Source organism: Daphnia pulicaria, chromosome 4, assembly GCF_021234035.1.
Source record: "Daphnia pulicaria isolate SC F1-1A chromosome 4, SC_F0-13Bv2, whole genome shotgun sequence".
Taxonomy (NCBI): Eukaryota; Metazoa; Arthropoda; class Branchiopoda; order Diplostraca; family Daphniidae; genus Daphnia; species Daphnia pulicaria.
In genome coordinates, this window is record NC_060916.1 from 193,685 (window position 1) to 216,867 (window position 23,183).

At 41.7% G+C, this 23,183-nt stretch overlaps 6 protein-coding genes, 1 long non-coding RNA gene and 1 pseudogene across 12 annotated transcripts; 4 read left to right on the forward strand and 4 right to left on the reverse strand.

Annotated features, from left to right (window-relative positions):
• The first annotated feature begins 166 nt into the window (after positions 1–166).
• LOC124336462 (probable glutathione S-transferase 7) lies at positions 167–3,050 on the forward strand. Of its 3 annotated transcripts, none has more exons than XM_046790284.1 (5): positions 167–260; positions 359–498; positions 575–742; positions 822–967; positions 1,056–1,377. In XM_046790284.1, the coding sequence occupies exons 2-5, from the start codon at positions 360–362 to the stop codon at positions 1,239–1,241; spliced, it is 639 nt and encodes a 212-aa protein (XP_046646240.1). In that variant the 5' UTR covers positions 167–260; position 359; the 3' UTR covers positions 1,242–1,377. The 3 variants fall into 3 exon arrangements, with proteins under 3 accessions (XP_046646240.1, XP_046646242.1, XP_046646241.1); XM_046790286.1 differs by lacking the exons at positions 359–498; positions 575–742; positions 822–967; positions 1,056–1,377 and adding exons at positions 2,060–2,199; positions 2,282–2,449; positions 2,522–2,667; positions 2,737–3,050 and having other exon boundaries at positions 211–260; XM_046790285.1 differs by lacking the exons at positions 167–260; positions 359–498; positions 575–742; positions 822–967; positions 1,056–1,377 and adding exons at positions 1,829–1,940; positions 2,060–2,199; positions 2,282–2,449; positions 2,522–2,667; positions 2,737–3,050.
• Positions 3,051–4,413: 1,363 nt separating this feature from the next.
• Positions 4,414–5,653, forward strand: LOC124336466 (glutathione S-transferase 1-like). 2 transcript variants are annotated; one of them, XM_046790290.1, is made up of 5 exons: positions 4,414–4,569; positions 4,788–4,926; positions 4,994–5,161; positions 5,222–5,367; positions 5,432–5,653. In XM_046790290.1, exons 2-5 carry the CDS (start codon positions 4,794–4,796, stop codon positions 5,597–5,599), a joined length of 615 nt encoding a protein of 204 aa, XP_046646246.1. In that variant the 5' UTR covers positions 4,414–4,569; positions 4,788–4,793; the 3' UTR covers positions 5,600–5,653. The 2 variants fall into 2 exon arrangements, with proteins under 2 accessions (XP_046646246.1, XP_046646245.1); XM_046790289.1 differs by having other exon boundaries at positions 4,481–4,569; positions 4,783–4,926.
• Positions 5,654–6,248: 595 nt separating this feature from the next.
• LOC124336590 lies at positions 6,249–6,543 on the reverse strand. The gene is made up of 2 exons (XR_006917094.1): positions 6,443–6,543; positions 6,249–6,313 (listed from the first exon to the last, which is right to left on the reverse strand). It is a non-coding gene; the product is annotated as an uncharacterized LOC124336590 (long non-coding RNA).
• A 140-nt stretch (positions 6,544–6,683) lies between these two features.
• LOC124336475 (glutathione S-transferase 1-like) lies at positions 6,684–7,889 on the forward strand. Its single transcript, XM_046790303.1, has 3 exons — positions 6,684–6,909; positions 7,013–7,180; positions 7,250–7,889. Exons 1-3 carry the CDS (start codon positions 6,777–6,779, stop codon positions 7,552–7,554), a joined length of 606 nt encoding a protein of 201 aa, XP_046646259.1. The 5' UTR covers positions 6,684–6,776; the 3' UTR covers positions 7,555–7,889.
• Positions 7,890–8,825: 936 nt separating this feature from the next.
• LOC124336346 lies at positions 8,826–11,825 on the reverse strand (annotated as a pseudogene).
• LOC124336405 (elongation of very long chain fatty acids protein AAEL008004-like) lies at positions 10,759–15,888 on the forward strand. 3 transcript variants are annotated; one of them, XM_046790203.1, is made up of 4 exons: positions 10,759–11,772; positions 14,579–14,695; positions 14,782–14,926; positions 15,001–15,888. In XM_046790203.1, the coding sequence occupies exons 3-4, from the start codon at positions 14,869–14,871 to the stop codon at positions 15,753–15,755; spliced, it is 813 nt and encodes a 270-aa protein (XP_046646159.1). In that variant the 5' UTR covers positions 10,759–11,772; positions 14,579–14,695; positions 14,782–14,868; the 3' UTR covers positions 15,756–15,888. The 3 variants fall into 3 exon arrangements, with proteins under 3 accessions (XP_046646159.1, XP_046646161.1, XP_046646162.1); XM_046790205.1 differs by having other exon boundaries at positions 14,592–14,695; XM_046790206.1 differs by lacking the exon at positions 14,579–14,695.
• On the reverse strand, positions 12,561–14,032 carry LOC124336303 (acyl-CoA Delta-9 desaturase-like). The gene is made up of 5 exons (XM_046790055.1): positions 13,816–14,032; positions 13,596–13,726; positions 13,304–13,509; positions 12,997–13,179; positions 12,561–12,921 (listed from the first exon to the last, which is right to left on the reverse strand). Exons 1-5 carry the CDS (start codon positions 14,030–14,032, stop codon positions 12,588–12,590), a joined length of 1,071 nt encoding a protein of 356 aa, XP_046646011.1. The 3' UTR covers positions 12,561–12,587.
• Positions 15,760–21,948, reverse strand: LOC124336084 (disintegrin and metalloproteinase domain-containing protein 12-like). Its single transcript, XM_046789719.1, has 16 exons — positions 21,888–21,948; positions 21,595–21,798; positions 21,426–21,530; positions 20,164–21,266; positions 19,350–19,536; positions 18,809–18,979; positions 18,626–18,744; positions 18,507–18,562; positions 18,279–18,440; positions 18,039–18,205; positions 17,745–17,972; positions 17,533–17,628; positions 17,303–17,453; positions 17,096–17,236; positions 16,837–17,035; positions 15,760–16,773 (listed from the first exon to the last, which is right to left on the reverse strand). The coding sequence occupies exons 4-16, from the start codon at positions 20,273–20,275 to the stop codon at positions 16,103–16,105; spliced, it is 2,460 nt and encodes an 819-aa protein (XP_046645675.1). The 5' UTR covers positions 20,276–21,266; positions 21,426–21,530; positions 21,595–21,798; positions 21,888–21,948; the 3' UTR covers positions 15,760–16,102.
• Between the last annotated feature and the right edge of the window lie 1,235 nt (positions 21,949–23,183).

Sequence of the window (23,183 nt, forward strand, 5' to 3'; positions counted from 1 at the left end):
GCAACTCATCGTGACTTGGCGTTGGTACTTTATCTTGTGTACACAAAATCAAAGGCAGGTTATCGTCATACTTATTTTTACCATATTGGGATTTGGGATCTATTGAAAATATGACGCTTTAAGGTTTGGGAATGATGCAATAATAGTTGCTGCAAGCGCGGACAAGTACTTAAAGAAGAGGTTCAACAGCGCTATGCAGATACAAACTTTTATCGACAGATTGGTTCAGAAATTGTTACGAACAAGTCATTCAAATTCAGGTATAGGCTACTCTCTACAACGTATTGCCGTTGGGCATTGAAAATGTTGGAAGAAATTTAATCTCGCTTTTAATTTAATTGAAATGGTAATTTATTAGTATGGCAGTTTACAAGCTTCACTATTTTGACAACCCGCGTCGAGGTCGTGCCGAATTGTCCCGGCTGATTCTCAGCCAGGCCGGCGTCCCATTCGAAGACGTCCGCTTCCCCCACAGCGAATGGCCAAACATGAAACCCAGTCAGTACACCGTGTTGCTTTGTTCAACTTGACGCTGTTTAAATTCTAATTAATCCATTCTTCTTGCTAAATATAGCTACTCCCTTTGGTCAAGTTCCTATCCTAGAAGTTAATGGCCAAATGCTGGCCCAGTCGAATGCCATTGCTCGATACCTTGCCAGGCAACATGGTCTTGCTGGCAAAGACGAGTGGGAACAGGCTCAGACTGACATGTACATTGAAAACATTAACGACCTGCTAAACGGTAAGCCATTAACAAACATAAAAATGTTATTAGTTTTTACCTATTTTTGTTAATTATAACAATGTTTGCTGACGTGTAGCTGCAGCGGTGCCATTCGTGGAGAAAGATCCCGCAAAGCAGAAAGAAATGTATGGAAAATTCATGACCGAAACCATCGCTTTCCATGTTGTCGCTGTCGAAAAACAATTGAAAAAGAACAACACCGGAAATTTGGTTGGGGACCGGGTGAGTTGGCCACAGCTGCCTGGCTGAAAAAAATACATACGATGCGGCAAATCTTATTTTACCGATTAATTACAACATCTATTCACAGTTAACCGCGGCAGATTTGGCCTACTACGCTCTCTTTTCGGATTTTATTGAAGTGAAATTTGGCGGGGCCTTTTTGAAAGACGCGCCACTGTTAAAATCACTTCTTGTTCGTGTCAGAACTTCGCCAAACGTCAAGAAATGGATTGATTTTCGAAATTCAAAATACTACCCTGACGGAAATGAATAAGAAATATTATTATAATGATACTTGGCTATCACTAATAATTCGATCGGAAAAATTCCATCGTCAATTTTAGGCGTGAAAATTGTACAACACCGATTTTTGTTTAAATAAATACGTGAAATACAAAACTTCAAATTTTTTTTCGCGCTAGCTAGTCTGTCACAAAATTAAATAAAAAAATTAATTCAATAAAAAGATTTTAATAAGAGGATGTATCTATTTAAATTCCACGCTTGACCAAATAATAGAAAACAATTCGGGAACCGAAAAACGACGATTGTTGGACATTGTAATTCGAGATAGAGATAGAAGATAAATCGGGAACGCTTGTGTGTACACTTACATATGTGAAAATGATATAACGAATGAAGAAACTGAAATAAGGGGAACGAAGGCTTTGCATCAGTGAATAATGCCTAAATAAAAATATAGTATTTAAAGAATTAATGCAAGTCATCGTGACTTGGCGTTAGTATAGTACTGTACCGAATATACGAAATCAAAGGCAAGTATTTCGTCACACTTTTAAAAGATTTTTTAAAAAGATATGACGCTTTAAGGTTCGGGAAGGATGCAAGAATAGTTGCTGCGAGAGCGGACAAGTACTTAAAGAAGAGGTTCTCGGCGCTGGATGTCCAGTTGTAAACTTCTCACTCAACAGATCGGTTCAGAAATTTTTTCGAACAATTAATTCAAATTCAGGTATCTAGGTTTTACCCTATGTGCTGAATATTTATTGCCATTGACCCAAAATGTTGGAAACCATCTGTTAATCTCTCTTTAACCGCTTTAATTTCTTTTCCAATGGTAATTTAAATTAGTATGCCTGTTTACAAGCTTCACTACTTTAACAACCCGCGTCGAGGTCGTGCCGAATTGTCCCGTCTGATCTTTAGCCAGGCCGGCGTTCAATTCGAAGACGTCCGCTTCCCCCACAGCGAATGGCCGAACATAAAACCCAGTCAGTATTCCGCGTGTTGCTTTTATAATTAACTTCACGCAAATCTAGTTATAACAAATTTTCTTCTTACTGCATATTATAGCTACGCCCTTTAGTCAAGTTCCTATTCTGGAAGTTGATGGCCAAGTACTGGCCCAGTCTAACGCCATTGCTCGCTATCTGGCCAGAAAATACGGGCTAGCTGGCAAAGACGAGTGGGAACAGGCTCAGACTGACATGTACATTGAAAACATTCACGACCTGCTAAACGGTAAATACCATTCTAAAAAAAAGGTGTTATTAACATTTTCTGTTAATTAAAATCATGTTTGTTGACGTGTAGCTGCAGCGGTGCCGTTCATGGAGAAAGATCCCGCAAAGCAGAAAGAATTGTATCAGAAATTCATGACTGACACGATTGGTTCGCACGTTGTCGCTGTTGAAAAACAATTGAAAAAGAACAACACCGGATATTTGGTTGGGAAGCAGGTGAGTTGGCCACAGCTGCCAAATGAACGATTGCAATTCTGAATCATCACTTATTTTCTATTTATACAGCTAACTGCAGCAGATTTGGCCTACTACGCTTTCTTTTCGGACTTTATTGAAGTGAAATTCGGTGGGGCCTTTTTGAAAGACGCGCCACTTTTAAAATCACTGATTGATCGTGTCAAAGCTTTGCCCAACATCAAGAAATGGACTGAATTTCGAGATTCAAAATACCCCGAAGAAAATTAACAAGAAATATTTTTATACGAGTAGTTATAACAAAATATAATTAATCATAGTAGGCTATAATTAATCCGATCGGGAAAATTCCATCACAGATTATTACTTTAATACAATACGTGAAATACAAAACTTACATAGTTTTTTCGCACCGTCCGTCCGAGAATTCGGCTGTAATGTTGAATAGATTTCAGCAATGGGATGTAACTATTTCTCTTCCACGGTTGACCGAGTAGCAAACAATTCGGGAAACCGAAAAGGCGACGATTGCTGGAACGCGCTAGAATGTACGCGCGGTGTTTTGTATTAATGGCCGTGTCAGGATGACGGGAGACATTTCCGGAGTAAGCGCTTCCCTGCACTCGGAAATTGCCCTATGGAAAGTGTTATAACAAGAATCCACGCAACACAATACACAGGTAGACGTGAAATCGTGACCAGAACAAAAAATTATGGCCTTGGCCACGCGTACGGAAAATGATTTTCACCGAAACGTCACGAACCTTTTTGAAGTCCTCAACATTAAAGTCCAGCATAGGTATATGCAGACAAACATTTGGATTTAATTGTAATCAAATCACTAATGAAGTTTCTATTTCCATCAATAATTTAATGGATAATAAACGCAAAGGTTATTCGATATCTCTATCGCATCAAATGAAACAAAAGATTTTGTGTTTGGATAACTGTAAACGAACAGAGAAAACGTTGGTAACTTGAATCTAAACACTCGCGTGGAAAGTAAATAATAAAAATACCGAAACGTTCCGGTTGAGGGTATATATACGCTAACTTGATGAGTCACCAGTGCTGTAGACTGTCCACTTAATAATCGAAACGCGCAGCACGAATTTTACCCCAGTCATCACTATTAGAATTACTTAAGTTGTGAATTCAGCGTCTGTCCCATGAGCATCCGTCCGTTCAAGATGACGAAAGAAACCGGAGACGCTGTTCTCATCCTTGTTCACTTTATTTCATTTTAAAACAAAATTCTTTTTTAAAACGTTCGTTGTACAACAAGTGAAAAAGAAATAGCCTTGAGACACCATCTGAGATGCCAAGAATTACAGGAAGTTTGCAGACAAAAGCGATAATAAATCTTCCACCCAAATTGATACAAACGACACGATTCAACAAGTCACTTAATCTTTTTAAAAGATAGTTAATTCGCTTTAATAAATAATAAAAGGGAGAAAACCAGACATGTCTAGTCTTTATAGCCTCAAACGATTGTCTGCGGTTGAACGAATTCGTTTTGATTCGTTGGTTATTGAATTTGGGCAAGAATTTGCCCTTGAAAGAAAAACAAAAAGTCGGCGGGATCCGCCAGCGGCGCCAGAAGAAGCGTGACGCAATAATGAATAAAAGAAATGCAATTTTGTGTACATCCTTTTGAAGAAGAAAAAAAAAAAAAAAAGAAGGACCGATAATGACATATAACGATTAAGTTTCACCATTGCGCATCCCTTCCCCTTAAATATCCTCCCCTTTGAAATTCCATTCGCCTAGTCATCCAACGGCGGGTACACGTGTCATTCACGCAATTCTTTTTCCCACAGTCTAGGCCCACACAGCAACGAGTATAAAAAGAACGCGGCATTCCACTGCAATCGCTCAGTCCCGTTTAACCTCTCGACGCTTACACACCTGCTTATCTGAGTAAGTACTAGTTACAATTTTACAAGTAGAAATAAATTAATAAAAGCTCGAAAAATTACGTACCGTCGCTGTGTTATTGCGATCTGGCATTCGGCGTATTGTTTCTTGTGTGATCAGCTGTTTTTGACAGCTGACGGTTTTTCAGCAACTGCGCAGTTTTGACAGCCATAGTAGTTGCCTAGTTGGAATTTGAAGTTAATTTCATTTTCTCTTTGCAGTCCAAAATGCCGGCTTACAAACTTCATTACTTCAACCTCCGTGGTCGTGCTGAGCTGGCCCGTCTGATTCTCAATCAGGCAGGTGTTGAGTTCGAGGATGTTCGTTTCGAGCGGGCTGAATGGCCGGCACTGAAAGCTAGTGAGTATAGATATTTCTGACATTGTATAAAAATGAGTATTTAATTGATTCATTTACTTTGGTGTAGGTATGCCTTTTGCCCAAGTTCCCGTCTTGGAGGTTGACGGACAAATGCTAGCACAGTCAAACACCATTTCTCGTTACCTCGCCAGGCAACATGGTCTTGCTGGCAAAGACGAGTGGGAACAGGCACAGGCTGACATGTATGCTGACAACATCAATGACTTGATGACTGGTAACTAGTACTTGATTGAAAATTGTATTACCTGTATATTCAGCATTCTCTTGTGTTCAGGTATGAGACCAGCATTCTTGGAGAAGGATGCAGACAAGCAGAAGGAGCTCTACCAGAAATTCATGACTGACAATGTTGCCCCCCATGTTGCTATTGTTGAGAAGCAATTGGAGACAAACGGTAGTGGGCATCTGGTTGGAAAAGAGGTGAATTTGATTATTTTAAACATTTGTGAGAGGACCGTCTGATTGGAAACTTTTGTGTTTGCAGTTGACCTGGGCTGATTTGGCTTACTACGGTTACTTCGCCTTCCTTGTCGAGAAATTCGGCGAGGACTTCTTGAAGGACGCGCCACTCTTGAAAGCTTTGATCGCTATGGTCGAAGCTCTGCCCAACATTAAGAAATGGGTTGAATCTCGTCCTAAAACCGAAATTTAAATTTTGTTATTGCAATAGATTATCTTCAAATATACTGGCTATAAATAAGTTTAATACTTTAAATTTTCTTATCACAACTAATTCAGTGGATAACATAGACCAGCCACATTTTTCCTGGTATGTCAACACAATCATTTCATTTTCGCGGAAATGCAAGTCATGCTGTCTACATCCAAAATCCTTTGAAGTTTCTTTACAGCTTTGCATAAGGCATCTGTAACTCGGCTTGGCGTTACCCCTTTTATTAAGTAAATTATCAAGATTGTCTAGCAGTCATCAGCCAGGAGTGCTTCTTTCCCAAAAATGTAATTATACCGATTTATACCTGCCAACAAAGATTGAAGGAACATATCTTGTCCTACCGCGACATCCATCGGTCACGGGAAACATTTCGAGTGTAGAGTCGATTTATCCTATTCTTCTATTGGGTCCGCATTCGTCATGTCTGGCCGGTTACATCCATCTCAGTTGCTCACATTCATTCGATCCACTAGTGACGGAATCGATCCTTGTACCGATCGCGAAACACTAGACCCCCTAAGCACACGGCTATTATTAACGCCAGCTTGAAACACTGAAGGATCCACAATGTAAGGAGAATACAATGTTTCCAGCACTGTAGATCGATGGAATAGCAATCGATATTTTAAAAAAATAACTATAATCCCGTTTGATAGATTTATTTTGTTATCTTCTCCGCGCCACTCGCATATTCTGAAAACAAAAGTAACAAAGTTAAACTTGATTTCATCGCATTAATAAAAATAAATAAAAAATAAATAAGGTTTATAAGCGACTTTAGTACAAAATTGATTTCCCCCGGCCAGTCTAGAAAGTTCTCACCAATCGATCGAGGCGCGGAGAGATGACTTGCCCGTTTCCATCTCAACAGTTTTCCCAAACACAATTCCTGGCCGCGTTTGACGTTCCTATAGACCGCGGAAGGTAATAAAATATTTAATCCCATCCGATGCGATCTGTTGATCGTTATCGAGTGTTTCCGTTGGTTACGTCCGTGTTTCAAAACATTGTGCGCTTGTGTGGGACCTTTCCAGCTGCGACTAGATAAATAGAAGAACCCACGGAAACGAAGTTATACTATACTACTTTCAACAACTATAACGCATCTCCGACTATTCCATCCGTCAGAAAACATTTGGTAAACTCGTCAAATAATATGCCGCAATACAAACTGCATTATTTTAATTTGCACGGGCTGGGTGAGCTGCCCCGGATGATTTTCCATTACGCCGGAGTGCCGTTCGAAGATGTCCGTTTCGAGCCCAGCGAATGGCCACAGCTGAAAGCGAGTAAGTATAAACTGAGCCTGTGACGTTTCCAACGAATAACATCTGCCACCTTATAAAAAAAAAAGATTAATTTAATTCAATTTAATTCAATTTAATATTATAGATATGCCGTTCGGCCAGGTACCCGTTTTGGAGTTTGACGGTAAACTTCTGTCCCAATCTTACGCAATCGCGCGATACATTGCCCGGCAACACGGATTGGCCGGCCAGGGTGACTGGGAACAAGCTCAAGTCGACATGTACGCCGACTGCATCAAAGATTTCATGATTAGTAATCAACAATTATTACCGTCGTTTCGGTTGCTGGCGTCATAACTCTTTGGCGTTTATCAATTGGCAGACGGTCGACCGGTGCACGACGAACAAGATCCCGAGAAGCAGAAGGTCCTGATGACTAAATTCGCTTCGGAAAAGTTGATTCCGCACATGGCCGTCCTGGAAGCTCAGCTGGCCAAGAACGGCGGAGTGCTGGTCGGCAAGGGCGTCACCTGGGCCGACATAGCCTGCTACGCCTTCTTCAATCACGCTACTGTCAAGCATCCAGACATATTGAAAGATAGCCCCAACATGGCGGCTCTAGTCAGCCAAATCGGAAGCAACGACAACATTAAAAAGTATCTCGAAACCCGTCCGGCTTATCATTGAATGTAAAATCATTCAAAAGAAGATGGTTTTTGGGTCGCCATGGTGTTGCACACAACAGCACTCTCATCTAGTTGGAATAATTAGAGATTAAAGAATTGAATCACTGTACTTTGAATGTAAACTACTGCACGCGTTTTGACACACATCGTGAAAGAATGAATACACGAGCATCGCAATTAAAAATACCCCACGTTTCTCTATGAGGCAATTCCTGTAAACAAGCGACGAATTAATAAGCTAAAAGGATTTTTATTTTTTATTTTACCATGTCTGTGCATTTCACAATGAATAATTTCGCAAAGCTCATTCGTCGAATTGTTCTCTTCCCCATGCTGGAACGCAATTATAAGATTAGTTTTGTTTTAAACAAAAGGTTAAATCACTTTAGTGGATAGTTGTAAAATGAAAGTTGTAAAAGGGAAACAAATGTTCGGATCTTGGATTCGACACTGTCTCCATGCATCCAGTGAGTGCTTGAATAAAATGTAGTGGATATATAATTACATAAGGGAAAACGGAACTTCAAAGTGACGGATTCAAAGCAATTCAACTGTCTGTTGTTGATAAGGGCAAAACTGTTGTTAAGGATTGTTTCGCTGATTTAGCAACTTCATACTTTGCGTGTTCTACGTATCGATTTGATGTTCACGGGAGATTTCGTCCGTCGGAGCAGGTTGTACAATTGCTAATTCCTTTTTCTCCGACATTTTCATCGGAATGTATTAGAATATGTGGGCAATTCTCTGAGGCAAAGGGATGAGTGCCATCTCCCGTCCGGAGATTTTCCGGTCGTAAACGGAGACCGAGCCAGCCAAGGAAATCGATCACAACTATACTACGCGTGGAAAACTTATTCCGGGACTTCCTATAATTTCAGCTATACTTTGTAGTCCCACGAGAAAACGTGATGGTAGTTGTGCCATTCGCCAAGACACTGAAACTGGCAGCCAGTCGGCTGTCAGCTGTCAGAGGGTTTGATTTATCTAAACTATTAAAAATGTAAATTAATGTCGTTGAATCTTATTTGAAAAATAAAATAAATAATAATAATAACCAACTTGTCACACACGGTCGTAATTAGCGTGTGAGGTAAACAGTGTACACCGCAATAACATTTCGCCAAATAATTTCAATTGCAGGTTGCAAGTTCAAGAATAGGTTACATAACAAGACAACCAAACAACTTGAGAACAAGTTGTATGTAGTACTCCGGTTCTAAAAATCTAGATCAAATGTTGAATACGGTACTTATCTCAGTGCACTTACTTTTCGGTCCCGCAACTCCGGCAACAAACTTCTTCCGCAAGTCAACGAGGATGTGATCTTTTGTACGGAGAAATGCGCAGCGTTACCTTGACGAAGCTCTATAAAAGTTGTGAGGATATAGTACCGATGTATTCCTTGTGTGGCCAAAACATTCTGTCCTCAAAAAGTACTATCAAAGTAAACTACGGCATGTTGGGCGTTGCTAAGCAGTAAGCACGCACAAGGTCGAACCCAAACATTACGTTTGATGACTTATATGGCAGAGCTAAAGAATCTCACTGATCTCGGGCAAAATAAAATTAGAGCTTTTTACTTTTTTCACAACAAAATGTCTGAGCGACCGTCACCAATATCTTTCTCTCTGGACTTTAATTAACATTGATAATGAGTGTGGGCGGAAATTAGAACGTCGGGTGCTTTTACTGTGTACATTTACGGAGCAACAAAATTAATGTAAAGCATAATTTTTGGTTGTTGTGTCATTCTCCAACACTAAATATGGCTAAATATGAAACGATTTGTCCAAAGTATTAAAATTAAAATTGTTTTAACATCCTAATATTATTATTATATCAAACCTTTTCCTGCTATCAAGTACGACAGCGACAGAAAGCTTCATTTGCAATCTTCCCATTTTTCAGTTACAATTTTGCGCACCGATCTCAAATTTCATCATGTGTGGTCTTTGTGATATCGCCGGAATGAAACGGACAATCCTTTATATGTTTATAAGGCAAAGGGATGAGACCCGTCGCCCGTCCGGAGGACACGGCTGCGGACAATTCTTTGCGGGACGGTTTTGCGGTCGTAAACGAGACCGAGCCAGGCGAAGAAATCGATGACTACGACGTGGAAACTCGTCCTGGAACTTCCTAATTCAGCTACTTTGTAGTCCCAAGGGAAAACGTGGTGGTAGTTGTGCCATTCGCCAAGACTGAAACTGGCAGCCAGTAAACTGTCAGATGGATTGATTTGTCTATATTAAAATATGAAAAACAATTAATTTTAACAACGCTGTTTTTTCAATGGAAAAACATTAATGGCTAAACCAACTTGTCATATGGTCGTTTCCCCCAACTGTGGCCTGCGCTGTTGGTGAACCAGGTGGCATGGAGCGTGAATACGTAACGAAACATGGAAGCGACGAAAAAAGCTGTTGTTAAAGACTCTCCCCAAAAGTACCAAGGCACTACTGCCGGCATCACAAAGCAAAGTATCACGGCCAATGGATAGTAGTACCTTACAGAGAAATCAAATATTTTACAAACGCATTAAAATAGCTAGAAAAATTTATTATGTAATGTACTTCCGCTGAAAGACTATACGACGGGATCTTGTAAAAGATCGCTAACATCGATGGTCTTTTGCATTCGATAGAATTCCGGATGTTTTTCGCACATGAGCCAGCCAATGTGACAGAAAAAGAATCCCCGCCTGGAGTTGTAAGGATCGGCGTCCGTGTCACAAAACTTGTGGTGCACCCGATGTTCCCTGCTCCATTTGTAAATGTCGTCCTTTTTTTAAAAAAGAAAACGTTATATAACGAATTGCGGAATTTTGTCTCTCAATTTTTACATCCAGACCTGATGGGCAATCGTTTGCGCAACGGCAATCAAAATGCTAAGAGGTAAACTGGCATTGTACGAACGATGGCTCCACAGTTTATGCACTCCACCAGCTATTCCAAATCCGCCCAAAACATGTAAAAACACAGCTGGATGGCCCACAAAATAACCGAAGAATTAATCAATCAAACTGCCTGATGTAACAGCACATTGCTATTGATATCTTACCCCAAATCAAAGTGGCTGTCAGCGTGGCGGACGTGAAGCAGAGATAGAATCCGTAGAGCGCAGTTAAGTGGATATAAATGTACACCATGACATTTCGCCAAATAATTTCCAGGGCATGTGGCATTGAAATAATTTCACGTCCGGAAACAGACCTTGACAACGAACCATTCTTTCTTATCGAGTTCGCCATGTGTAAACTAAAAAAGATCACTTTTCACTCAGTTTGAAAAGAAAAGTAAAGTTCAGTTCTAAATACTAGTAGCTTGCTCTTTGATTCCTGGACTACAACAGCATTTTCACAGGTAGAAAAATCTGTTGGCTTACGTGCCTAACCTTGAATCAAATGGTAAAAACCGTATACCGTTAGTTCGTTGCTGCCAACAATGTCCAGCCTCGTCCAGCCTCAACGTATAATAAGGTATCTGTTTTGGCATTGTAAAGCATAAGGTCAAGTTTCAACAGGATATAACATTTGGTCAACTGCCAAAATAATCTCGAAAAAGAAAAAAAACAAAACAAAGAGCTTTTTCTCGTTTAAGACATTCAGACCCTTTACTCTATCGAAAACTTTACGAGCCACCGTCACGTATACCATTTTCTCGCTGTCTAGACTTTTAATGAACTTGATTCTAAACCATACAAATTTATCCTCTTGTTGAAAAGAAAAAATACAATCGCCGGGTAACGATGCTTGTATGAATAAATGACGCAGAAATGAAATCAACCCTACAGTTAAAAAAAGGCGCCAAATCAAACAATTTAAAAAGGGGGAATGAATGATCCGAATAATAACTCGGGTGAGTTCTTTTCTATCGCAGGAAGTACATAAACGGACTATTCTCTAAGGCTATAGACTGAGAGGTCATCCTTCTTTAGAGTTATTCTGTTACTTCCATTCTTTAGAGTAAAAGTTTGTTTAGTTGCGCGTTTGTACCGTAGAGAGCCAAAATTCCACCGTAAAAATGTTCTGATCCCGTCGAGTCCTTCGGGGGTTTTTCAGAACGGAACTTTTTTCGGGACGTAAAGAATTCAGTAGATATACAGTACCTTGGCGGACTTAACCGTTCACGCTCCATTCAGGGTCGTACCTTGGTGTGTAGTATATAAAAGCCCTCCTCCTCGGCTTTCGAGGAAGCTGTTGTCATCCAGAAAGCAACGAGTAAGTAACACTTTGTCTAGATTATTAACACTGCTGCCTTTCCCATTTCTGCCACGTCACAGTTGTACTTCTTTTTCTCCTTTAGCAAGTGATTTGGGGCTTTTGACAACTTTGCCTCCTTTAAACGAGTTGAAAAATTAACACGTCGACTAACAAATGGCGAACTCAAAAATTCAAATTCAAAAACTGTTCCGCAATCAAGAACCTATTCCGTTTTCGCCAAGTGACTTCAGTGCTTATCCAATCTATAGACAGGCGTGAAAATCAGATTGAATCACGTGCTGTGTGTCTTTACAATTTATCTCCGTGTGCTATATTATCTCGTTGTGCGGATTCAAACTTCGCTTCACATCAGCCGCAGCTGTCAACTCTGATTTGTGACGACGTCAAAGAACTCCATGATTTTCAATGTGGCCGACGTGCAGCAAAGAGATAAAATCCCATGCGGAGATAAATGAACACCACAGCATTCAGCCGAATAATTTCTATTGCGCGTGGCACTGAATTCATTTGGCAAACGGAACTTGACAGCGAACCAATTTTTGCTTTTAGAATTTGAAACGATTAAAATGATTAAATGGCAAGACGATAAGTTACTTTCTAAACATCTAGATTAATGGTGAAAATTGTACTTGGAACTTACTGTTCGATTTTGGTGTCGCGACTAACTTTTGACGAGTAGAATAGGATGCTGCAACAGCGAATAAAAAGAGCGCGAAATTAAATTATTTCAAAAAGTAAAACGAAGGATTTTCACCAATAAACAAAAGACGGAACGCTTATATAGATTTGCAACTCTCGTAAACTTTCAGTTATTATTCGGAAGGCCCGCTTTTAAAAATTTCGCCATCGACATTGTGGTTTTGGCTATCGCCGGAATAAGTCAGCGGACAATTCTCCATTAAGGCATAGGGATGAGTGCCGTCTCCCGTCCGGAGAACGCGGCTGCGGACAATCTTTGGCGAGACCGTCTTCAGGTCGTAAATTAAACCCAGCCAGGCGAATAAATCGATGACAACGACCGTGGCACTCATTCTCCAACTCCCCAATTCAGCCACTCTATAATCTCCGGGGAAAACGTGATGGTAGTTGTGCCATTCGCCCAGACTGAAACTGGCAGCCAGTCGGCTGTCGGACGGTTTCATCTGTCTGAAAAAAACATTTGGCGTAAAAACAGACGGTCGTCACATAATGTGTGTAACAAAAGAGAAAGTGAAAACATACTTGTCGTAGGGATGATAGCCCCAAATGTGGGCGGCGCTGTTGGTGAGCCAGGTGGCGTGGAGTGTGAATACGTAACGAAAGACGGAAGCGACGAAAAAAGCTGTTTTGAACGACTCGCCCCAAAAGTACCAAGGCACAATGGCCGGCAACGCAAAACACACCAATGCCAACGGAACGTAATATCTAACAAACGAAATTTTAAAACAATACAAAACAACAAAAAAACATGACGAACAAATTTTTAAAAAAATGATGACGTCAAAAGAGAAATCGATCCGTTGAATAATCAAATTTCGTGATTAAATACTTTCGTTGGTAGACTACGACGGGGTCTTGTAATAGATCGGTGGCGTCCACCGTCTTGCCTCGTCTAATCACTTCGGGATGTTTCTTGCACAAGAGCCAGCCGACGTGAGAGAAAAAGAATCCGCGCCGGGAATTGTAAGGATCGGCGTCCGTGTCGCTAAATTTGTGATGGACCCGGTGATCCCTACTCCACTGGTAGATGTCATCCTTTTGAAAAACAACCAAATAAAGAGAGAGCGGAAAATGTTAACGAAACCTTGACACTCCCGCGTGCCACTTTCTCTTCTGCTCACCTGGAGAGCGATCGTTTGCGCCACAGCGATCAAAATACGGAACGGAAGGATGGCCTTAAAGGAGCGGTGAGACCAGAGTTTGTGGGCACCGGCGGCTATGCCGAATCCCCCCACAATAAACAAATAGTACGCTAAACAGCACACAAACAAGAAAAACACCAAATCAATTTCAACCACACGTATTATTACGTCATTATTCCGTTTCAACTGTTCAACTCACCCCAGACTAGAGTGGCCACTTTGGCGGCCGTCAGGAAGAGCAGCAATCCGTAGAGTGCGCCCACGTGGAGACCAATAAAGACAAGGACATTTCGCCAAATGATTTCCATGATGTAGGGATGAGTTGATTCCGTTAATTCCGAATAATTTTCCGACTTGCCGTTGGAGATGTTTGCGGTTTGAGCGGCTATCACGGGAGACTTTGGCGATGACGTCATGTTCACAGCGTTTGATTACGAGATATTAGAAAAGTCCCGGCACGTGACGACCTTACACATTCGACGAACAGAACGTTACTGAAATAAAATATATAGCCACAAGTGTGCAAAGCCACAAAGCCCCGGTGATATGACGCTTTGTTTCCATTGGTTGAATTTTGTAAATTTTGTTCTAGAATAAACTCACATAATATGGGGGTGGTGGCCATGAGACAGGGCCCCAGGCTCACACGCAGGTATAGGGAAATTTTTGTTTTTTTACCTGAGATGCTTTCACTTCCTTGAACTATTGGTTTTCTCCAAAGGTGAATAAAAGGGTTAATCCATTTTCTAGGAAAAATTTCTTCATTTTTATTAACACCTGTAGATTTAAAAAAACAAAAAAACAAAACATCCAAGGTTTTCGCAAGTATTTTGAAAACATCATCTAAGAAAAAACGTAATTAGCTAGTACATCCCTTCCTCTCTCTCCATCCGCTTCGTTGTGCTCCTCCCCAAAAAAATAGAAAAGAAAAAAGAATAAAAAATATCATTAATGTATAAAAGGAACGGCTCGTAGGGTTGAGAGCACCATTTGACCGGTTGGATGGATCGACCAACATCAAAAGACCACTAATTCAACGAGACTTTTTATTATCAAGCTATATAGAAAGAGAGAGGGAGGTAATGTCCAAAAAAACTTTGTAGCTCTATGTATACATCTATGTGTGTGCGTGTATGTTATATCTCTAAATATTGATTTGATTTAGCCGCATGTTTTATTTCTCCGTGCTGCGACGTCATAGAAGAAAGGAAAAGAAATTGATCCCGTCTAGCGCTAGACACATACCGCAATCATGGGCTCCATTGTTCAATCCTTTATTGGCGAATGCAGCCGAGTCTGGGACTTGAGAGGTAAGCCATCGATTGTTCAAACTTTCGTTTCTACTTCTTTTTATTTTGACAATTCTGAATTGATTTTGAAACAGACAGGCGGACGGACGGATGGTTCCTGGCCGAGTCTCCGCTCACGCCCGTGCTCTTTTGCGTCATCTACCTGCTCTTCGTGAAAATCTGGGGCCCAAAACTGATGGCCAATCGCTCGCCGTTCCAGTTAAAGGGCGTCCTGATCGTCTACAACTCGTTTCAAATTGTTTTCAACGGCTGGATGTTCTACCGCATTTGCCGGCTGACGTGGTTCAACGGCTACAGTTTCGTCTGCCAGCCGGTGGACTACTCGGCCAGCGAGGACGGACTCCAGGAAGTCCTGATGGGCTACTGCTTCTACGTGTCGAAGCTCATCGATTTCCTCGACACGGTGTTCTTCATCCTGCGCAAAAAGAACAATCAAATCACTTTCCTCCACGTTTTCCATCATTTCGTCATGGTGCTGGCCTGCTTCGCCGGCTTCCGGTTCATGACGGGCGGCCAGAGTGCTTTCACGCCGACTTTCAACACTTTTGTGCACTGCGTCATGTATTTCTACTATCTGATGGCCGCCATGGGCCCTCGCTACCAGAAATATCTCTGGTGGAAGAGACATCTGACCGCTTTGCAGATGATTCAATTCCTCTGCGTCGGACTGCACGGCACGATGCCCTTCTTCGCCGACTGCGGCTTCCCCAAAATCTACTGCTGGTACTGCGTCTTCCAGTCCATCATGTTCTTCCAGCTCTTCAACAATTTCCGCTCGAAAACCTACCGGCTGCAAGATATTAACGTCAACAACAACAAAATGAACTAAAAACTAAAAGACAAATCTGCATTTGTATTTTAGTTTGTAACTGTAAATTTCGAAATGACCGCTCAATCTAAATGAATTGTTTTTTGGAAATAAAAAAGTGTTTTATGTTTCAATCGATAAATGCTTTAGAGATTCTTCACTCAGTCGAGGGGAAATGTCAAGTAGATAACAAATCTGTGGACTTACATGTTACGCGAACCGCACTGAACCCGCTTTTATATAGTTTCAGACGGTTGGCGCTGAAATCTTAAGTCAATTAGAATAATAACCAGCGAAAAGGGGAGGGTTTAAAAGCGAAAAGGCAGTCAACCGGGGCGCGGTTCTTTTGAATTGTATCCGGCGACATGTCAAAGAATCAGCGCCGGTTTGGCGGAACTCGGCGGAGGCAGAGGAAACTGATTATTTCTCGCTGGCTTCTTGACATTGTTAACGACGTCCGATTCTAATGCCAGTGCACTGTTTGCAAAGCCCGGATGGACTGGCTTGTTTTTGACCGGCGGAGGCGGCGGACGAGCCGGACGGACGACTCTCGGAATCGGCGGAGTCAACAGCAACTGCTCCTTTTTGTCTCCGGTCGTCGTGGAAGAAGATTGAGGTAGGCGATGCGGGAAAGTCGGAGTAGACTGTTGCGGTTCATCCGACGGTGTGTTGAGAGCGCTGAGGGTGATGGTGGCCGTCGAGCAGCCGCTGGATGGCGACAGGATGGAGACGGACGGACCGTTGGCAACCGGTGGGATACTGATCCTGGGCAACGTCAAACCCACTCGATTTTTGACCCATTTGCTGAAATCCCGCTTGGGCTGGTCATCCGATTTGTCGACGCTGGTCGATTGAATTAATGGCACCGGATGCATCAGCCGGCCGGCGAATCCGCTGTTGACTCCGTTACGGAAAAAGTTTCCAAGGGATTTCTTCTGATCGTCGTGCAGGAAAGTGAAACAAATGCAGAGCAAAAAGATAATGATGGGGATGATGGCCAAAAAGATGATGTAGAGTTCGATTTGAAATAATCGACGGACTATTACACCAAAAGAGAAAGTCAAAAGATTATTACATTTTGGGTTAGGAATGGTGTTATAACCTTTAGGATCCACAGAAGGTCCACCATCTTCGCTACCGCCCATTCCATAATGTTGGCAAAACGGAGGGTTGAATCCATCCGGGCAATGGCATTTCCCTAAATTATTGCAGAATCCTCCGTTGGTGCAGTTGGACGGACATTGGAGGGGTCCGTTGATTTTTCTCAATGAATCCCTAGAACATACTTTGTCGATACACACCTATTCCGGAAGGAATGAAATTTATTTCATCTGAAACTCGTAACAATTTTACATTCTTACTTTGCGGGTATCGCACTTGATGCCGTCGAATTTATGCAAATCGGACGGACACGTCGAACTGTTGCCGAAACAGTATTCCGCAATGTCGCATTGATTTTCCGCCGATCGACACTCGACTCCCGGCATTTCCAATTGGCAAGTCTAAATTATAAAAATAAATTAAATTACAATTAAAAACTTGATAATTTAATTCTTCAATTATTTCACCATCAAGTCGCAGCAGCCGCCATGAGCACATTGAACCTTGAGACTGCGCCTACTAAATTTACAAGTGTGCGGATCGCAGCATTGATTCCGGCAAAAATTGGGCAAGCCGCAGTCACACTCCTCTTCCGGATCAACCACCATATTGCCACACCTAAAAATAATCACCCACATTTGATTTCTCCCTAACTTAACGATTGGAATGAAAAAAAGTCTTTCAAATTGCGCATCACCTGCTTGGCCGATTGCGGAGGCAATTATATTTTTTATCCCGTGACAAGTCCTGGATGAGCTCGCGGCTGCAAGAGCTCCAGTGCTTCGTCGGTTGTCTGCGTAATATCAAATCCATCGGCGCATAAGAAAATAAAAAGGGGGAAAATCAATATTTCATCAGTTAATGTGCACTGTGCACAATGGGGGAGATTTCGGAGGACGAATGTCATACCCGATGGCGGCGACCATGACGCAGTCGCCCATAGGACAGTGACAGCGAGAGTAGTTGTCGTGATTCATGCCGAAATTATGGCCCATTTCGTGAGACATGATGGAGGCCGTCATGGCGGCCGGAGAGTTGGCGCTGTCGACCGCGATCCCGCAGGATTCGTGAAAGTTGCACAAGGTGCCGACGTAAGCCCTGCCGACGAGACCATTGAAGTGATCAGCATCGACACCTCTGTGTTGTCATATAGAAAATTATAGCATGCCAAAACATTCACGCCACATTAGGAGCAATTATTACGTCATCAGTTGGGCGGTGTCGTGGGATTCCGCATGCAGATTATGGTCGCAGTAATGTTTGAAATCGTACAAGGTTTGACTGGCATTTTTGCCGATGTGAATCCTGTCACCTTCCGACCAAACGATCACGCCGACCAACATGACCGACACTGGCAACGTCGAATAAATCTGTTATCCAATCAAAATGAACCGCAAATTTTAAAAAATCTGGAAAAACTTAAACGAATTAATCAACTGGAACCTCTTTGATGACGTTTACTATGTCGAAAACTCGTTTCAAAACCTTGTGCATATTGCGTCCGTTTCTCAGGTAGATGGTGTAATCGACGACCAGCACCAATTCGAGAACTTGCACTCCGCTAAAAGCCTCTTGCACTCCCGATTTTGTAATTTGCCTTTTCACCTGATTACATAACCAAATAATTTACTGGAATTGTTTTTTAAAATATTCAGATATGAAATGAGTCACCTTAACACTGTGATTCGTCGAATGCATTTGCGCTTGGTGATGGTGATGGTCCTCATCTATGATTTCAAGCACAGATTTTAAGGCATATAGCCTTTCATCACGTCTCATTAATTCATTACCGCATCTTGGAGTCAGGGAATTCAATCCTGGCGGGTGTTTCTTCCACGAATGGTCGCCATCGATCGAATGATTCAGCGGCTCGATGTAGTACAGCGCCAGGCCGTCAAAAACCGCCCCACTGGTCGAATGAGCAGATTTGAGACTTAGACAACATTTACGTAATGGATTTAAGCTGATTTTACCTGAGTCCCGAGCAGGTGGATAGAGTCGCCCACGAATTAGTGGCATTCCTGACGATCCCTCGGTAATGGCACATTGGTAATGACGGATTGTCTGAAGAGATTTCAGGCCGCCAAAACTCTTCGCTTCCATTGACGTGATGGCGAACGTAAAAGTTGTCGGTGATTAGATCCCTATTGTATAATCGAATGAAAATCCTGTCAGTTTTTTTCTTCAGCTTCACAAATGGGCGAGCCTGAAACTTAATTTCAAATCAATTGGACTCAACTCTTTTCCCAGAAAAAAAAACCCACAAAAATTAGGTGATGGTATAGAGAAACCCAACGATCTCTACCTGGGAACGGGATTGGGAGTACCGGGAACGAAACGACAAAAAAATAAATAAATAATCCGCTATTACTGTCGATGAAACTACAATTTTCCGAGCCCATCCCGTGGTTCTCCATTTGATCTCCTTTTTCTCTGAAAACTGGATCTTGAACTTGATTCCATGAACTGCCGAGCTCTCTGTAACTTAATTCCCATCTCGGCAGGAATATTTACCTGTTCAACTGGAGATCCAAGACGATGGGAGACGATGCGTCGAGAGACACGACGAGTTGCTCGGCGTGGTCCTCGTGATTAATAAGACCGATCGATCGAATCCGTCGCAGCGTTCGCGATTCACGGACGACTGGCCGCACCGTGAGGAAATCAACGGCGTCGAATGACTTGAAATCAGTCGCAGCGCCTGGAGAAAGTCAGAAATGATTTGATAAAAAATACATCCAGCTATTACCTCATTTGATAAAAAAATAAAATAAATCCTACGAACAAATGAAACCATTTTCTTTTTTAAAAGTTAAATTCAGGAAAGTAAAACATAATTATCTATGCGCCTCCCGCAGGGATCTACAGCAACACTATTTGACATTTGTCAAGTTCAGACTAATAACCGAACAAGATTATTAGGGGTCGGAAATATCAAAGTTCTATTGGTTCTATTGATTACGTCACTGATTGAAGCTCGCAGTGTTCCGCTCCAATAGTTCCACGAAAGTATGGCGCGTGCCGATTGATCGTATAGAAAACCCTAGACGGGATTATTTTAAATAGAAAAGTATAGGAGGAAAACCCTTTCGACAAAGATCGTTTCAACATGTTTTTAAAATAAATATCTTTTCCCGGGACTTTGTCATTTAAATGTAATGTTTGTCGTTCTAAATTTAACCTACCGGAAATTGAGATAAGTACACACGACCCAACAATAGTCACATCCCCGCGTTACTTTTTTAATTGTTTCTGAGCTCACTGTCAACATTGTTCAAAGCTGCAAATTTCACAAAAGATTCATTCAACTATTCATGTGTGGACTCACCGGGAGACTCTGCTCGATGCGTGGGCGACTGGCTGGATTCTGCTTGCAGAGGGTCGATAGCGAAGACAATTGCACAAGTGGCGACGAACACACAAATCGGCCGAAATGCCATCGTGTTGCTTGTACAAACAATCAATTAGTGATCCGTCTCATTCCGATAATAATTCGGAAAAGCCACGGATCACAAACTCGTTGTTGTTCTCCTGATTGCGGTTTTCTTCGACGAGTGAGTTAATCAGATAGGGAACCTGACAAAAAAGTTGAAATCCTTTGACTGCGGAGGCGTATCGCTTTTCGTTTGCGGTCTTCATAGCATTTGCTTTAGCTTGTAATGACCTAATAGTTGTCAAAATATCCGGGAAGTGGGCTCGGAATCCAGAGGGGAAAGAAAATCAGTCATTCAGCATTGCGCAACTTACTGGTGTGACTAAAAGATGAATAAACCAAACATCAGTCAACAACGTACAGGATAGATCAACCCTATATACTTGGCGACAAGTCCGTGATAAAAATGTCAAACCAGATACGGCGAACGCTACGTGCCATCGAAAACAAATGCGTCTATATAATAATGACAGCCATTTTTCTTATGATCGAGCCGATCATCTACGAAGATGATAGTGGGGCAAGGGCGACAGGCCGTGAAAGAATGTAGGTCAAACCAAAATCCTATGCTTTTTTTTTCGGCGATGAAACTCGATGGCCTATCATCCGATCGGGCATGCTTGATGTGCGGCTTGGTGAATTTTCATATCTATTTTCCTGCAACTCACCCAGATACATTTTTTGCTATCAAATTAACTCTCCGTTCAAGTGGGAATTAATACATGCTCTGCGCAATTTGAAATGTTCCCCCAGCAATGCATACACCGTGCTGGAAACGTAATATCCGCCTCCATTTCCGGGTGTTTTATGGATCACTGCGCATTTCAGACTTGTTGATGGGGACTATATACTCGTCCCCCTCCGCCTATTCCAAAATCCAAACTCAACGGAGAGTATTCTACGTTGATGGTAAATCCACAAAAAACCTCTTCGTTGTCTAAAATGAGCACTCCAATAGCTCTTGCCTATACGATCGTAAAGGGACCGGAAAAGTACACCTGCATTAAACATAAAAAAAGCGGAAAATAAAATACAGCCAATCGTCAAATGATATTGATTTTTGATTATCTAAGAATGTACTTGACTGCATTTGTATTGAAATATTTCTGTACAGTATGCAGTTTAAATGACATGGTCAGCTGACTCGAAATGCTCACCAAGATAACGATGGCCGTAAAAAGGTAAACGGTTCCCATAACGGAAGCGGAACAATCGAACGACTTGCTGGATCTCCTTACACGACAGTTTCATATTCATGGGATCTGAATTACATTTCCACTAGAAAGCTGAGTGTTTTCTCAATCAAACATTTGTAAGGTTACTTACCAACGTATTACTTTTTTAGACCGAGTTCCGGTGTCTCCCCTTTCTTCATATTCTTCCGGTATTCTTCCATCTTCTCCGCGCTGTTCGGCTGTTGACATTCAGTAGGAACGAAGTACACAGCCGGACGACTTTCGCACAAGGAATGGTCAGCAAACGAAACAAGGATGTGCTCAACGAAGCAACGAACACAACGGACAGGAATTCCTGTCAGGCCAAACATAGGTAACAAAGGATATCAAAATATGATTTGGTTACACTGTGAAAAAGTCAGTTGACGAAGAACTTATAAATACCATTGCCATGGTGGATGAACAAAGATCAACTTGTCTGTGTCAAAGACCTAGATGTGATGCCAGAACGTTTTTGCTCTAAAGATGTTTCCATAGTTTCACCTTTCTGTTGTTGTGGTGCACACTGTTGCAGACGGTCACATTGCAACAACACAAAACGATCCTTTCCAAAGAAATCATCATATCACAATTGCACGCAATGAGACTCTGGTGATATTATTTGCACTTTCAAATCGAGTGGGACCAAATCATAACAAATAATAAGTCAAAAAAGACTTTCAATTGACCTTTGAAAAGTCGGGCCGAATACGAGGAACTGAGTTATGTAAAACTTTACCGACCTGACGTAGTGGACATAAACAATTAAACAGGGACTCACCGACCCCCAAAATAACAGGGGTGCCAGTTTGATAGTGTCAAACATAAAACTCAAACCGCCACCTCGTTAACTTTATTACACTAGTTTCTTCTTAAATAAATAGTTATGTAATTTTTATGATTTATTCAAATTACATTTAACTTGAATTATCAATTTCCTACTGATGGACAAAACATTTGTTTCTTTTTAAAATATTTCAACATTAGAAGTGGCGACAGATGGGAGTAAAAAATTAAACATTTGGATGCATCAGATGTATATTTTCACTACACAAATTTGATTTCAAAATACAATTCCAAGAAAACACAAATGGATACAAGCATGTTCAATCGGCAGCATTCGAAACAAGGAATTCGGAGTGAAATTACACATTATTTAACTAATATAACCCAATGTTGATGAATATTCAACATCACAATCACCAAAAGCCGGTTAAATGCTTGCTTCCGTTAGAGCTCCATGTCGTTGCGACGGCCTCTGTAACGGTCACGGTCTCCCCTGTAGCGGTCCCGGCCTCCTCTGTATCCACCGCCCATTCCACCCTGAGGATCCAGCGTCATCAAATCTTCCAAATCGTCGGCGCTGATTGTTTCCGGTTCTTCTCCTTGCATTTCCTGGTTGCTGCTGTCGTCCGAGTCGAAATAGCGACGGCCCCAGCCTCTTCTTCCCCAACCACCCCAGCCCCTTCTTCCCCAACCACCCCAGCCTCTTCCCCAACCACCCCATCCGCCCCATGGGCTTCCCCAACCCCATCCGAAGCCAAGTAGAGGATCTTGCATCATTTCATCGTCAGTTGTTGTTGGGGATTGGAAAATGTCGTTGCGTCTACCACTACCAGTGTTTGCTGAATCAAATTTGATTTTAAATCGTTTCGTTAAATTAAATAAAAAATTAAATAAAAATTGATTTAATGCCGTCTA

Bases quoted from the DNA above. Each gene is read 5' to 3' on its own strand.
- LOC124336462 (XM_046790284.1), top strand. From the start codon at position 360: ATGGCAGTTTACAAGCTTCACTATTTTGACAACCCGCGTCGAGGTCGT. The intron at 743-821 runs GTAAGCCATTAA...GCTGACGTGTAG, and splicing joins CATTAACGACCTGCTAAACG to CTGCAGCGGTGCCATTCGTG. The intron at 968-1,055 runs GTGAGTTGGCCA...ATCTATTCACAG, and splicing joins GAAATTTGGTTGGGGACCGG to TTAACCGCGGCAGATTTGGC.
- LOC124336466 (XM_046790289.1), top strand. The intron at 4,927-4,993 runs GTGAGTATAGAT...ACTTTGGTGTAG, and splicing joins ATGGCCGGCACTGAAAGCTA to GTATGCCTTTTGCCCAAGTT. The intron at 5,368-5,431 runs GTGAATTTGATT...TTGTGTTTGCAG, and splicing joins GGCATCTGGTTGGAAAAGAG to TTGACCTGGGCTGATTTGGC.
- LOC124336475 (XM_046790303.1), top strand. From the start codon at position 6,777: ATGCCGCAATACAAACTGCATTATTTTAATTTGCACGGGCTGGGTGAG. The intron at 6,910-7,012 runs GTAAGTATAAAC...TTAATATTATAG, and splicing joins ATGGCCACAGCTGAAAGCGA to ATATGCCGTTCGGCCAGGTA. The intron at 7,181-7,249 runs GTAATCAACAAT...ATCAATTGGCAG, and splicing joins CATCAAAGATTTCATGATTA to ACGGTCGACCGGTGCACGAC.
- LOC124336303 (XM_046790055.1), bottom strand. From the start codon at position 14,032: ATGACGTCATCGCCAAAGTCTCCCGTGATAGCCGCTCAAACCGCAAAC. The intron at 13,510-13,595 runs GTGAGCAGAAGA...GTTTTTCAAAAG, and splicing joins CGCAAACGATCGCTCTCCAG to GATGACATCTACCAGTGGAG. The intron at 12,922-12,996 runs GTATGTTTTCAC...TGTTTTTTTCAG, and splicing joins GGCTATCATCCCTACGACAA to ACAGATGAAACCGTCCGACA.
- LOC124336405 (XM_046790203.1), top strand. From the start codon at position 14,869: ATGGGCTCCATTGTTCAATCCTTTATTGGCGAATGCAGCCGAGTCTGG. The intron at 14,927-15,000 runs GTAAGCCATCGA...ATTTTGAAACAG, and splicing joins CCGAGTCTGGGACTTGAGAG to ACAGGCGGACGGACGGATGG.
- LOC124336084 (XM_046789719.1), bottom strand. From the start codon at position 20,275: ATGGCATTTCGGCCGATTTGTGTGTTCGTCGCCACTTGTGCAATTGTC. The intron at 19,537-20,163 runs GTGAGTCCACAC...GACTTTCTCCAG, and splicing joins GCATCGAGCAGAGTCTCCCG to GCGCTGCGACTGATTTCAAG. The intron at 17,454-17,532 runs GTGATGCGCAAT...GATTATTTTTAG, and splicing joins CTCCGCAATCGGCCAAGCAG to GTGTGGCAATATGGTGGTTG.